Source organism: Mastomys coucha, unplaced genomic scaffold (genome assembly GCF_008632895.1).
Source record: "Mastomys coucha isolate ucsf_1 unplaced genomic scaffold, UCSF_Mcou_1 pScaffold16, whole genome shotgun sequence".
NCBI classification, from domain to species: domain Eukaryota; kingdom Metazoa; phylum Chordata; class Mammalia; order Rodentia; family Muridae; genus Mastomys; species Mastomys coucha.
This window is the reverse complement of record NW_022196898.1, coordinates 6,035,244-6,049,444: the sequence shown is the minus strand read 5'-3', so window position 1 is coordinate 6,049,444 and position 14,201 is coordinate 6,035,244. Positions and strand designations below refer to the sequence as shown.

Below are 14,201 nucleotides of genomic sequence, written 5' to 3'. Positions count from 1 at the left end.
ACAAAAAATGAATTTGGAGCTGGAGAGATGGCTGGCTCAGTGGTTAAGAGCACCAGCTGTGTATCCAGAGGACCCAGAGTTCAGTTCCTAGAACCCACAGGATTACTCACCCCCCCCCATAACTCCAGTGCCAGGGGCTCTGACGCCCTCTTCTGACCTCTACAGTCACTGCATACATCACATGTTTATGCTTGCAGGCAGACAAAACATATGTATGAAATAAAAATAAATAAAATATTACAAAAATTACTTTAAGATTCTGCTTTGATAGACTAAAGGAAAAATGAATCCTCAACCTAATTTCCAGGCAGCAAATTCAGGATTAAAGAAAAAGAATGGAGGAGGGATTGCCAAAAGCTGGTTAGTAAAGTAGGAAAAATATTTTCTGGAGACACAGCTTCGGGTGGAGCAATAACATTGTTGTGCATCTGTCCACTTTGGATTAGAAACGGGGATCCATGTTATCCAGCTCCTTATGTTCCGTGTGTGTGTGTGTGTGTGTGTGTGTGTGTGTGTGTGTGTGTGTGTGTGTTGGTCTTGTTACAGTCTCAGGCTACAGAGTGCTGGCTGGAAGAGTTGAGTATATTCCTGAAGGGCTATGTTAGGGTGTTGCTACATATCTGAATCCCTGCATTCAGAAGTCTGATCCAGGAGTAGCCTAGACTGAGCCAGATTGGGCTATATAGTGAGAGAATATTTATCCGTGAGAACCCCTTTGCTTGTCAATCAGATCTGTCGCGGTGTGGCCTGCCTTTCACACTTCTCTCAAGTACTGATTTTTCCCTAAGTCTTAAGGGAGGGCATGATGGAAGATGAGAGGCCCGTGTCCAACAAGCATCATGTCTAAGGAGAGGAGTTTTAAATTAAACTGCAAGGAGACAGAGAAAGGGAGAGAGAGAGAGAGAGAGAGAGAGAGAGAGAGAGAGAGAGAGAGAGAGAGAGAGAGAGAGAGAGAGAGAGAGAGAGAGAGAGATGCACTGAATGACCAGAAAGTAACCAAGTTTTCAACACTGAATTTTCAAGAATTTTAAGTCAGCACTTTGAGTCAGGCTAACCATCTCTTTCTCAAAATGCCTTTTGGGTTTGGATTTTTGTTTCAATTTTTTCAGTATTTTTAGGAACATAACAGTCATCTTGAGGATGGGACACAAATCAAAACACAAAATCGAACTGTTTCATATGCACTTTATGTAAATAACCTGAAAATACCTGTCCATGGTATTTTTAGCATGCCTGTATTTGACTCCAATCTGTCACAGGTGCAGAATTTTCTATTTGGGATGACATGTGTTGACACTCAAATTTTAGATTTTATTGCACTTGGATTTGGAAGTTTTCAAATTAGGACTGTTCAATCTATTGACATCTGAAAGGGATGAAAACATCTGTCCCCAGCCCACCCCAGGTCTACTAACCATACCAGCTAAAATTATTCATTTTTAGATGCAGAGATACTTTTTAAAAATATGATATATGTGCACAAAGTTACCACTTTGCTCAATTTTCACGTCCAGGTCCACACCGTTCGGCAGCTCACCTGCTGTGCAGCATCAACTGCCCACCATCCATACAGAAGCTGACCTTGGTTTCACAGGATGAAGAAGCATGAGCTCCAGCCCTCCTGCCTCTGAATTCTAGGCTCCCTATAAGGTTGGACTTGAACAATGGACTCTCTACAACATCTGTTTTGATCATCTTAACAGAGACGGAGGCTGAGCTCTCCTCCCTCTGATTTTGTTTTGTTTTTTGTTTTTTGAGACAGGACTACTCTGTGTAACCCTGGCAGTCCTGGAACTCATTCTGTAGACTAGGCTGGCCTCGAACTCAGAAATCCGCCTGCCTCTGCCTCTCAAGTGCTAGGATCAAAGGCATGTGCCACCACTGTCTGGCTCCTCCCTCTGATTAATCAGTCATTTAGTTCCCTTATTTATACACTGCTCATTTACTGAATGCATTGGACCACTGGATGCGTACTGATGTACACAGTACATCACATGATGTGGGAATTGATGATGTGGCAACTAAATGGGCAAAAGTCAGTGGATGGAGAGATGGCTCAGTGGTTAAGAGCATGGGCTGCTCTTGCAGAGGACTGGAGTTCAGTTCCTAGCAACTACAAGTCCAATTCCAGGCAAGCACACATATGCATAAAAAAAGATTTGTAAAAATGGACAAAAGTTCTAGCTTTCAGAGAATTTGCATTCTAGTGGGAGAGTTTGGAAATTAACTGCATAAGTAAGATTTGATTTCCTACCTACATATGTTTGTTTCCTTAGGTAGATAGATAGATATAGATGGACAGTTAAATGATGTGAAGGAGGGACATGAGGGTGTGCATTCTGGTTTGTTTGTTTGTTTGTTTGTTTTTTGAGACTAAGAACACAGGTCATACGTAACATAGAAAAGTAGAGGACAAGGACAAGGCCAGGGGTCAAGGTGAGGAGGATTATTAGGTGAGCCAGGTAAAAGTTAAGGGCTTCAGCTGAAAACAGTGGCCAGAAGTGGCTGAAAGGGTGACACTCAAGCAAAACCCATGCAGGGCAACCAGCAATTCTGTATAGAAACCTGAGATGCTAACGAATGGCAACAAGGTAGCAAAAAACAGTTTTTGGATCAATTGAGCCCTGATGCCTGTGAAATCTTGGGAAACCAGTAATTCTACCTGCATGTGCCCCGACGTCACACTCTTAACATTAGTCTCTTCATATATGCTGATTCAGTTAGAGGCAACACTTCCATTAAGGCACCAGACTCCAAGCAACAGGGCAGAGATAGTCCCCTACCTTAGCAGAATCTGACACATTGTCCCAATATGGAGATGGAAAGTCCACTTGGCCCATCAGGATCTGGTCAAAAAGCACCTCCTGGTCATCCCCACTTCTATGCAGACAGACAAGAGAAGCACAGATGAATGCCCACTCAGCACCATCATCTTCATGCACTAGAGCCCTCTTGTACCCTTAAACATGCATAGTATACTGTTTTCTAAGCCACTGAAAATGAGAATATGAAACTATTCTGGTAAATTAACAAAGAATGAGGTTGAAGACTATGTGAGGAAGATTTATGGAAAGCCTGTAAATTAGTTCACATCATGGAAAAAAGAATGGGAATCCCAAGTGGGGCTCTTGTTGTGTTCCCTACTGCTGCAGGCTCTGTTGTGTGAGAAGGGCAGATAGATCACTCAGAGGATAGAGACATGTTTTTTTGGTACTGAATAAAAGATGGCTGCCCATACCCACGGAATGGAGGGAAACCACACAGCAGGATATAAGTGATCACACCAGCTGCCCAGATGTCCACCTTGAGGCCATATCTGGAAAAAAAAAAAAAAGAAGTGATGTTGGAGTTAGCAAAGTCAGCCAGAACAAATTATGCAGCTAAAATGCATGACTCTTCTATCTCAAGTCCAACAAGACCACACAAACTTAAAACAATCTGACAAGTAGACTAAGACTCATTCCCCCTAACAAAGAGTGCTTTCATAGTAGTGGAATATGCTGTTCATGATGCCAAAGGAGCGAAGCAGCCAACAGCCCTACCTGGCTGTGATGCTCATGAACCACAGCAATGATCAGCTTGTCTAGAGAGCCCTACGGGTGCAGTAGTGGCATCTTGGTGGTAGCCAACAGCTCTTTAATTGGATTTAAGGCCTGATCAACAGGATGGAAATCATGCCAGCTACCCAGGGCTACAGAGGCCATGTATCTTGGAGAGAACCCATTGCTGCCACTTAACTAAATCAGAACAGATTCCTGAGTGCCTTCTAATTACTTGTACTTATGTCTACCTCTCATCAAAGACACTTCTCCTTGCAATGGAAATAGAGACCATTGTAGAAAACCACAACCAGCCAAAATGAACAGAATAACTGATCATGGGGTGACCAGACCTAATGGATTCTTACACAAATCATGCATCCAAACCTCAGGTAACACCATGAGAAAAAGGGGAAGAGAGATTGTAAGAGCCAGAGGTCTAGGAAATCTGCTATGTGAAGCTCCTAGATTTTGATCAGGCAGCTTCACTCATGATCCCTCAACAATATGGCTACCTAAACAAGACCTGGATAATGGGAAACAGATGAGTAATGGGGAAGATACAAATCTTATGGGGCTCCAGCTCTAGACAAAGAACTAAGAAAGACTGAAATTTGAGAAAAGAGAATTTGTCTTCCCAAGGAATGAGTATCCTTTGATTATCCAATACCAAATGGATATCCCTGAAATCATATACATACAAGCAACAAGAAACTGATCCGTCAGGAGTTGTGTAAGCATATTGTGTGTGTGTGTGTGTGTGTGTGTGTGTGTGTGTGTGTGTGTAATAATAACAAAATAGAGGCCATGGATTACAGAGGGGGGGGTTGGGTAATGAGAGAGTCTGGAGGGAAGAAAGGGAAAGGGGAACATCATATATTTTAACTTTTAAAAATTAAGGGGAAACTGGGAATGGAGAAATTTACATGTAAATAAAGAAAATATCTAAAAAAAAATTAGGTAAAAATGGCATCACATAAAATTATATCTACAAAAAGGAAACAAAGTAAAATAGTACTGAAAAAAATAGTACTGAAAACTCTGCTGCTTTGCAGAGGTTTCCAGGTTCTGTTCCCAGCACCTACATGTCAGCTTACTCCCCTTTCAATCCAAGGCAGAAACTGACATTCATTTCATTCTGCACATACATCAGCAGAGGCTGATATCCAGAGGCTGGTCCTCATTTGTTTTCCTAAGAGGAGTAATAGCTCTCTAAGATGACTAAAATAGGGTCAGGACATAGAGCTAGGTGAGAAAAATGACCAAGGTGACTTTATTACAGGATCCAACAGTGTCCAATTCTTTTATATTTTAAACGTGATTTAATTACTATTGCTGTGTGTTTGTCCACTTATCTGGATATTTATAAGAAATTGTATGGTTAATAGGTGTTTTACCTTTAGCCTTTTAGCAGAAACCAAATGTAAGCTTTAAACAAAATGGCAATCATTGGCATTGGGAAGACGGGAAATCTGCTAACAGGTGAGAGAAGGGGAGGAAAGAGAGGGAGAGGCAGATACAGAGACATAGAGACAGAGACAGAAACACATAGAGAGAGGCACACAGACATACAGACACACAGACATGTACACAACAAGAGAGAGGGAGGGAAGAAGGAGAGAGAGAGAGGGAGAGAGGGAGGGGGGGAGAGAGAAGCTGGCTCTGTCTAAGTGGGACAGCTCTTTATCTAATGACTCTAAAGTCCAGGCAGGGAAGCACTCACCCAGTCTCTGCAATGATTTCTGGAGCCACATATGTTGGGGTGCCACAGACTGTGTAAAGGGGGCCGTCGACAATTGTGGCCAGACCAAAGTCACCCAACTTGAGTGACTTACTGCCATCCTGGTGCTCATACACCTAAAAGAAAAGGTAAAAAGCCTAAGTGTCATAAAGCTAAGAGCACCACAGTTTACCTTTAATGTTAATGAAGTAATTATGCAAGGACAGCATCCAGCAGCGTATCCTGTTTTCATTGCAACATTAGAAGCAATGAAGAATGGCAAGTACAAATGCATTAGGCAAATAATGGGGGTGTTCCTACAATAGGATGTAGATGCTCATGAAAATGGTGATGTTGGGGATGGAGATGACTTAGTGGGCAAAGGTGCTTGCCACCAAGCCTGATGACATAAGCTTCATCCCAGGACCTATATATGGCACACACACACACACACACACACACACACACACACACATGCGCACATGCACACACACACATACACACATGCACATGCACATATTCACACATACATCCACACATTCACACACACATACACACACATATAATAAATAAATGTAGAACAAATGGAAATGGGAATGTGGGGTCATATTTATTATACTTGGAAAATGAAGGGCTTCATGGTGGTTTGCATAGCATGTCCATTAAAAATACACATGAAGACCAAACTCTGAAATAACATAGTGCTGACATTTCTCCCTTTGCTTATTTGCATTTGATGTTTTCCACAAAAGGTAGCTCAGCAAGTCTCTAGCTTTGAATCTACCAGTCATGAAATAGTTACCTCATTTCCACATATGAGGCTTATTTAAGCATGCTATCCTTCAGTAATAGAACAAAACATCCACACGGATATTAAAATCTTTTATTTTTAGTGCCCTGCACTTCCAACAAGATCTATTTATATTTCTATTAATAATTTAAAAGCATGTTAATATTTCATGTCACCTGTGGCAATTTGGAAAGATTTATTGGGTGTAGAGTTAGCACTCGGTCAGCTTTCCTTATTAAGGTAGTGAGTCTCTAGCCTTCCTCCCAACAAGCCAAACAAGCATTCTCATGACTCTCGGGCAAATATGTAAGCTCCATTAATGCTAGCCCAAGATCAACCCAGAAGGCTATGCTTTTGAAAGCAGCCCAAACAACTTCAGTGATTTCAAAGGATAAAAGGGCATGCAGAATTCTATAGGTGCCCTCTCCTGAAATCAGTAAGATGAAGTCACAATACAACCCTGTTTCCAGATTTCAAGAGATCCCCTCCAAGATATGGTCAAGTTTTCCACATTCATCAAAATAATTTATCCAGCAAGTTGAGGCTTGCATGTCCCCTGTTACCAGTCTGTGATCATCTGATACTTGCTGAAGCTGAATGGGCCTCTTGCACAGCAAGACACATCTCCAAATATCAGGAGCACCGCTTCTGTGTACATGCTACATCTTTCTGCTTTTGCATTCCACTGAAGCATTTGGACAGATGTTTGGCCAGCTCAGCTGCAGCATCAGCAATGACCAATTGGAGCTGACTGTCTTGGCAGAGGCAGATATACTTCTCTGGAGAGACTGTTTTTTTTTTTTCCTGCATGGAAATGATTTTTCTACATCTGTGCACACTCATAATGTGGACTCTTTTTCTTTTTCTCTAGGGTTCTGGATCGTGATCAAGTTTGGGTTGCCCTTGGGTAGGCATCCAAAGTCTTAGACTTGCAGTTGGGCTGCTAGGGCAAAAGCAGCCATGTGTCCAGTCATCCTCTGGGGCGGACACTATCTTCTCTACTTAATGAAGCAACTGTGCAAGTGTAAGTTAGCACTTTGAGGCACTAGCTGTGAAACACTGTAGTAGTCTCAGCCTAAATGCTCTCAAGCCAGCTTAAACTTTATTGTGCCTGCCGTTCTGGTCATGCAAACAATAAGCAAATGTTTTTCATGAAAGGAAATCTGAGATGGGAATGTCAAGATTGGCTGTCTAGTTCATTTCCCATATAGACCAGAGCTGTTTACCTCCTGAGTTCCATTTTGGTATCAATAACTTTTCTAAATTGCAAAATGCCCTCTTGCTTTGATGTTCTGTGGGGTCTGAGCATTCATGATGTGTACTTTGTGAGGCTGAGCAGATTTATACAGCAAGCTTCCCACCCCTAAACACAGTATCTGCATCACCTAACGTTATTCAAAAAATTGACAAAACCAGATGTTAGAGTGCTCAGTCACCAGAGGCCTTTTGTGGTTCTGAATATGACCCTATAACTTCCTCACGGGAAGGGAGTTACTAATGATTGCCATTTTAATAGGAATTCTGCCTAACCACATATAAATTATATTTAATATGGATGAACAATATAGTCCAAGGTAAGGAAAATATAAGGACCAGGGATCAAACCCCCAGCATGGCAAAAGGCCACCAAGCAAAGAAAAAAAAAATACAAAATGCTCCATAAAATAATTGAGGCATCCTTTAAAATGTTAATACTTTCCTAAATAGCATTTAAATATATTGAAGCTATAATTGTGTGTTCCCTTTTCACTTCTTTTGTCACATATATCTGCAACACCCGCCCCAACTTTTTTCAGTCTTTGAAAATTGTTTAATAGAATTTTCATGAGTATAAAGAGACTCGAGTTATAAGAAAGCAGTTATATACTAAGTAGCTTAGAGACAAAGGCCACACCCGTGTAATTGAAAACCTTTCAAGACACTAGTCCTCTGCAAACATTTCAACAAAACATTTTTGCAGGTGAGTGAATATATGTCCAGGCCTCTAGCTGGAATTCCGTTTAACTTATTGCCAGGCAGGGCAGGAAACAAGGCTACTTTGGGGCTTTTCTCTGTCAACACTGTGGTTGAAGGAAGGGGATACGCCAGTGTTCTCTTCCAGTGGGAGCGCCCCTTTCTTACATGGCGTACTGAGCCCTCTCACAAATGTGGCTCATCAGGAGTGCCAGTGTTAGCCATAGGACATTCACCCTTATCTTTCATTGCAGATATTGTGGACAGGCCTGTGAGCCAGTGAGGCCACTTGCATATGTAGCTAAAACTTTGTGTTTTGTTTGTTTGTGGTGCATGTCATGTCTGCACAATATACATTCCCAAAACTATCTCTACCTAATATTTCCAGGGCAGTTGTAAATTCACATGGAAGCAAGATTTTAATTAAAAGTTACAAAGCATAAAGGATGCTCACAAATTCTCATTTAAGATGCCAAGTCTCAGGGTTGGAGAAATGTCTCAATCATTATAAGCACTTTTTGTTTTTCCAGAGGACCTAAGTTCAGTTCCTTGCACACTTATCTTGTGGCTCACAACTTGTAACTCCAGCTCCCAGGGATCTGACACCCTCTTCTGGCTCCCATTGCTCCTCTGAACACACATACTTAAAAGAAAAATTTAAAGTTGCTCAGGAGCTTCACAAAATAAAATACAAACTTATTAAAGAAATGGCAGATCTCAGAATAGATTCTGAGGTTTTGTTTGGGCAGGGTGTTAGCAGGCTGCAAGTATAGACCATGACACCCTGACTCACTGAGCCCAGTTCTGGTCGAGGGAGAGCTTTTTGCCACTACTGTATGTTAAAGCCCCTATAAAACATGACCCACACGTTTAGTGGGAGCACATTAATTGTCAGTCAAGGAGTTCGCAACATGAGGTATAATTTAACGTTCATCCCAGGCCCCTTAAATACCATAGCTGTTCCCCCACATTTTAAACACCGAGGAGCTATTAAAAAGACGGGGATTAGTGCAAATTACCCAGCATGTAGTGCTCTCCCTGTTTTAACTAAGCAATAAAACTGTGTGATTGTACAACACTAATTGAATGCAGCTACACATAATTGTGGGCTGCCATATGTATCCTATTACCATAAAGACTGTCAGTGTTTTGTAAGCTAGCCTTGTGATCATTGCAGATGGCCCCAGTCAGAGAAGTTGTTCTCTTGGGTTTATTATATGGCCATAAAGACATCTCACGATTTGACAGACTAAATGTGTCAGATGACAACGATTATGAAAAAGGTTTCAATTAGAAGCTGAGGGCATGCCCTATTGGGGATCAATATACTGAAAATTCGGGATATAGATTTGGGGAGGTGCTGGTATTTGTTTTTAAAAGTGGTTTTTATTTTTGTATCTTTTTGGCGTTACCTGAAGTTTCATGCTGGCTGTATCTTGTTGAACAGGAGATGTTTGTCTGACTTCCCTTGGATGGGAAGCTGAGACCATTTGGAAAAGTTTTTTGTAAAAAAAATTAATATATACTCATAAAAGTGCAGCAGTGACCATAAAATATGAAAATTCTCAGATAACTTGAGCCTGGTCAAGTGGTTTCTGAGATTTTTTTTCTAGGGGAGGAAAAGCTGACTGGTAAAACAGATGTGTTAGAATCCACACAGTTCTCAGAGTTACTGCAAATTCAAGGCTAGTCCTGCTGAAGCGGTGGCCTATGAATTGTTAATAACCACAGAAATAGTTTTCACAGAGGGGCTCAGTAGGAGCTAACAATGATTTCACCAAATAGATTTGACAAAGTGGCGTGAAATGGGGAAAGCTGTGTGAAGGGTTCAGTTTACCTTTTATTATATATGGAGTCGCTTTAAAAAGAGGATAATCCCCCCAAAGTCATGGCAATTGGGGGAAGGGGATAAAGCCTCATGATGCTTAAGAAATGGGTTGAATTTAAGTCTTTAATTCTTAGGAAGCAAAAGAGAGCAACACTTAAGTGTGGAATTGTTTTGCAAAATGTTGTTTATGACCAGTCTTATGTTAAACTTCTTGGGGGGGGGAGAAACTAATGCAAATTAAAATAATTATTTCCACATGTCAAATATTTCAGAAACCACAAGTTAAGCAAAATAATGAAGTTGATAAGAACTTGATATGGGTCAGGCAGCAGTAAGAAATGGGAGAGATTTCAATATTAAGAGAAATAAAATCTCTGGTCTGAGCATGTCACGGGTGATACCCGGGAAGAGAAAGATTTGAACGGAAACCCCAGGAAACCTGATTCTCACTTCCAACTTAAAATCCTCATGAAGTTATCTAACACAGGGTCCATGCAGCTGCAGGAGCACATTCCAGATCTAGGCATAGGATTTTTGCCCAGACCAAGGGAACTTAATATTACAGCAATTCTAAAAAAAAAAAAAAAAAAATTCATTACGTTTTGGTCACACAATTAATAGCTCATATATTGTAGGAAAAATATTAGGAAAGTCAGATTACTATAAACGAAAAGGAATTGAACCCATCTAGAGTCCTCCCACATGGGAATAACTGTTGTAAACGGATTGTAGACTTCCAGAACTTTCTTTCTTACTTTCCTTCTACTTTGTATGTGTGTTGCCTGGGGACCAAATACATTCCACCTCGTGTCATGTTGTCCATGGCCTCTAGAGTGCCTCTCACTGTACTTGCTGTCTTTAGCAATGCTATGAATCTCACATCTCAATGGATTTATCTGGGGGTTGAGAGTCTTGGGTTTGAAACAGAAGGACATCCCGTATCTCTTGAGTCTACTGCTGTCTTGCATGGAAACTAAGTGGTCACCTAATACAAAAGGACCCTGACTGAGGATGAGCCATTTATTGAGTACAATGAGAAGGGCATCATGGAGCTGAGCAAGCATTTGGGCTTCTGAGAGACAGAGAGTTTCCTACCAAGAGAGGCAGATTCTCAGGAAAACTACCTTCAGGGTACTATAGAGTTAGGGAGAAAAAATGGTTTTCAGCATATACATTTTTTCAAAAATAAAAACAATCTGTTTACTTTATAGACTAATAAAAACATCGATTAGTTATATTTTTGCCAATAAAGACTAAATTTTGTCTGTATATAGTTCTTTAAAGATCCATCAGTTCTGGAAGAAACAGTAGGTGTGACTGATATGTTCTGTTGCCAAGGTATTTTGCCATCTGCTGGTCACCCCTAAGAACTTCATGCATTATAATCTTTTTCCATTTAAAAATTTTATTTTTTTAATTGTTTGACAATTTCATTCATGTACATGATATGTTTTGATCAAGCCCACCTCCTATTATCTCTCCTTTAAATTCTTCGCCTACCCAACCTCTGCTTTTCCCCATCAACTTCATGTGTTCTTTTCTGGAAACCTCCTGAGTGCACTTATTGATACCTGCATGTGCCTGGATGTAGGGTATAATCTACTGGTACATTTGGCTTCCTGGGACCTGTGTCACTGAATAAAACTGACTGCCTACTCCAGCAGCCATCAACTGCCAAAATGTCCTCTGGTAGGGAGATTTCATGAGCCCATTGCATGCTGGGATTTTGGCTGGCTTGGTCAAGTGCAGATCTTATGCATGGAGTCCCAGTCACTGTGTGTGTGTGTGTGTGTGCAATGGTCCTATCACATCCAACAAATAGGTTTCATAGCTTTTGATCTTAAAATAGTCCCTTCAGTCATCATCTGCCTTGTAGCATGTGTGCATACTAGTCTTGATGCAGGAGTGAGTCTGGGGAATTGCTGTACCTTCTCTGCTCTCAGAGAGATTTGTACTGGAGCAAACTATGTAATTGAGGGGTTGAGAAATGGCCTGAGCCCCTCTGTCCTCCGTTCTTTAATGAAGCACCGCACATTCTCACACTTGTCTTGCCCACTCTGTCCCCGCCCATTTGATTATTATGCACCGGGTTTGATAACGAATAAAGCAAACCAACACGTGAAGGACATGGAGGAAAAAAATGTTAAAGTTGCTGAAAAATAAATTTATAAGTCGTGTTCTTCCTGGGTTCTCACCTAGAGTGTAACAGAACCCATTACAATAGGGGAGGCCATGTTTTCTCATTAAAATACTGTGACCTTATCAAACAATTAAATCAATCATTTGCATAATTGGTACAGATCTTTAAAGCTATGCTACATTTTAATATTTGTGCTGAGAGACTTAAACATAAAGTAGGCCTAGAATTCTGTATACCCAATTATGCTACATAGAATGAAATCTGTATTTGACATTTATATATAAAAAAGTCGCTGTGCTAACTAAATACTCTCAATCAAACATTTAACCAGTAAAGGACTTGTTAACAATGCAACAATTCAGACGGATTTGGAGGTCTCTCAGTGAAAGACTGAAGCAGAATGTAGAATGAGGCATTTGTTCAGTTTCCTTGTAGGAAGTAAATACATTCAAAATTTTATACTAACTTTACTTTTCTAAAAAAAATCCTTATAGATCTATGTTTTGTCACAAAACAGAAAAAAAAGTATCTGAGTGAATAGTAAAAATTTAAAAGCGCTGACAATAAAAGATAAGAAAATATGGCATTTTCTTATCTTTCCTGTGTATAATGTTACTGTGAGGTGGTTTTAATTATTTTGGCTACACGTAAAAGGGAGATAAAAAGCAAAGGGCCTGATAGTTATGCATCTCTTCATCTTCATAAAATCCATGTGAAGGAGGTTTGGCGAAATTGAAGAGCTTGTTCAAGTTTACAGAATGAGACAGCCTCAGAGCAGACCTGTAGACTGTAAACTCTGAGCGGGTGAAGATGTGCCCCATGTAGTGCTCTTTCCTATGCCTATGGAAAGCTCAATAGCATTTGAAATCAAGGGGGATCTCATGGGTAATTAGAAATGTCATCTTCATCCTGCTAAATGTGTTCTGTTTTTATATTTATTCTGCGATAGATTTATCCCTCATACATGCACCAACTCACAACACTACAAGAGGGAAGCAAATCTGTTAGCTTCTTGTGTAGATGTAAAAAAAAAAACTATTATGAATGCATGCAATAGTTTCTTTATATACTTCAAATAAAATTAGAAAAGGGGAGAAAACGAGGAGAGAGAGTATGTGTGTGTGTATACATATATATATGTAAATATATATGTGCAAATATATATATTTACTTTCTGTTTCACTTAAGTTAAAGTTCCAATGAGCAGGGTGTTTAAAAATATCCTGCAAATTATAGTTTCCAAAAATAAAAAAGCATGCTTCTGTATAACCACAGAAGATATTTACAGAACTAGGTAACGGTCTGGTGTGGAACTGATGAACAATGGATGCCTCAAAACTGTACAGCAGAGGGAAATGAAGCCCTATTGTCTAATCACTGAGGTTTGGAGCATAGAGAAGTTACTTAACAAAGACCCACTGTAAGTCTGTTCCCATGAGGTACTGCTACATGAAGCAGGATACAGGAGTAATGACTGTGGATGACGGAAAATTGCTGCAGTTCACAGAGGCAGCTATGCAGAGGAGAATGTTTAGGCTGCTACAGAGACTCGGAATTTGAGGTGCAATTAAGTCAGACCCCTGCCATTTGACCTTGGCAGCTTGAAGGAGCCAGGGGCTACAAGATTACCAACATAATTGCAGTGAGCTAATTGTGTGCATATTTATTTCTTGAATGCCCGTCTTTGATGCTTGAATGTCAACTCCATGAAGGAATGTGTCTAGTTCCCTGGCATGGGACCTGGCCCACAGTGGCTCTTGATTAGTCTCCCCTTAACTCACTGAACACTGAAGTCTAGGGGCTTTGTGAGTTGGAACTCAGTTGAGATCTTGAGTTTTCTACATGTGTACTATTTTGTATCTTTGGGCAAGTCATTTAAATTCTATGTGCCCGGTTTCTTGGCCAATGAATTGGAGGAGTTAAGGAATTTACTCCATATGGTGGCTATTGGTTTTAAACAAGATACTGGGTATTTAAAAAGGCCCCTCAAGAGACGTTGAACATGTAAGTGATTCTCTACATTGGCAGGCCATGGCACCTTTTATTTGTGAAGTGGGAGCTAAGGTATTCTATTTATTTATTTATTTTTTGACACAGGGTCTCACTATACTTCCTCGGCTGTCCTGGAACTCACAAAGTAGACCAGGTTGGCCTCCAACACACAGAGATTCTGCCTCTGCCTCTGCCTCCTCTGCCTCTGCCTCTGCCTCTGCCTCTGCCTCTGCCTCTGC

The 14,201-nt window shown here is 40.6% G+C and overlaps 1 protein-coding gene across 9 annotated transcripts in view; it reads right to left on the bottom strand.

The window, feature by feature from the left end:
* Dclk1 (doublecortin like kinase 1) overlaps positions 1–14,201 on the bottom strand; it is a 299,253-nt gene that overhangs the window by 33,325 nt on the left and 251,727 nt on the right. For all 9 annotated transcript variants that reach the window (XM_031373869.1, XM_031373868.1, XM_031373871.1 and 6 more), the window contains 3 exons: positions 5,263–5,396; positions 3,239–3,316; positions 2,784–2,880 (listed from right to left, as the gene is read on the bottom strand). In XM_031373869.1, the coding sequence (XP_031229729.1) occupies positions 2,784–2,880; positions 3,239–3,316; positions 5,263–5,396 (309 nt within the window). The remainder of the gene's footprint in view (positions 1–2,783; positions 2,881–3,238; positions 3,317–5,262; positions 5,397–14,201) is intronic.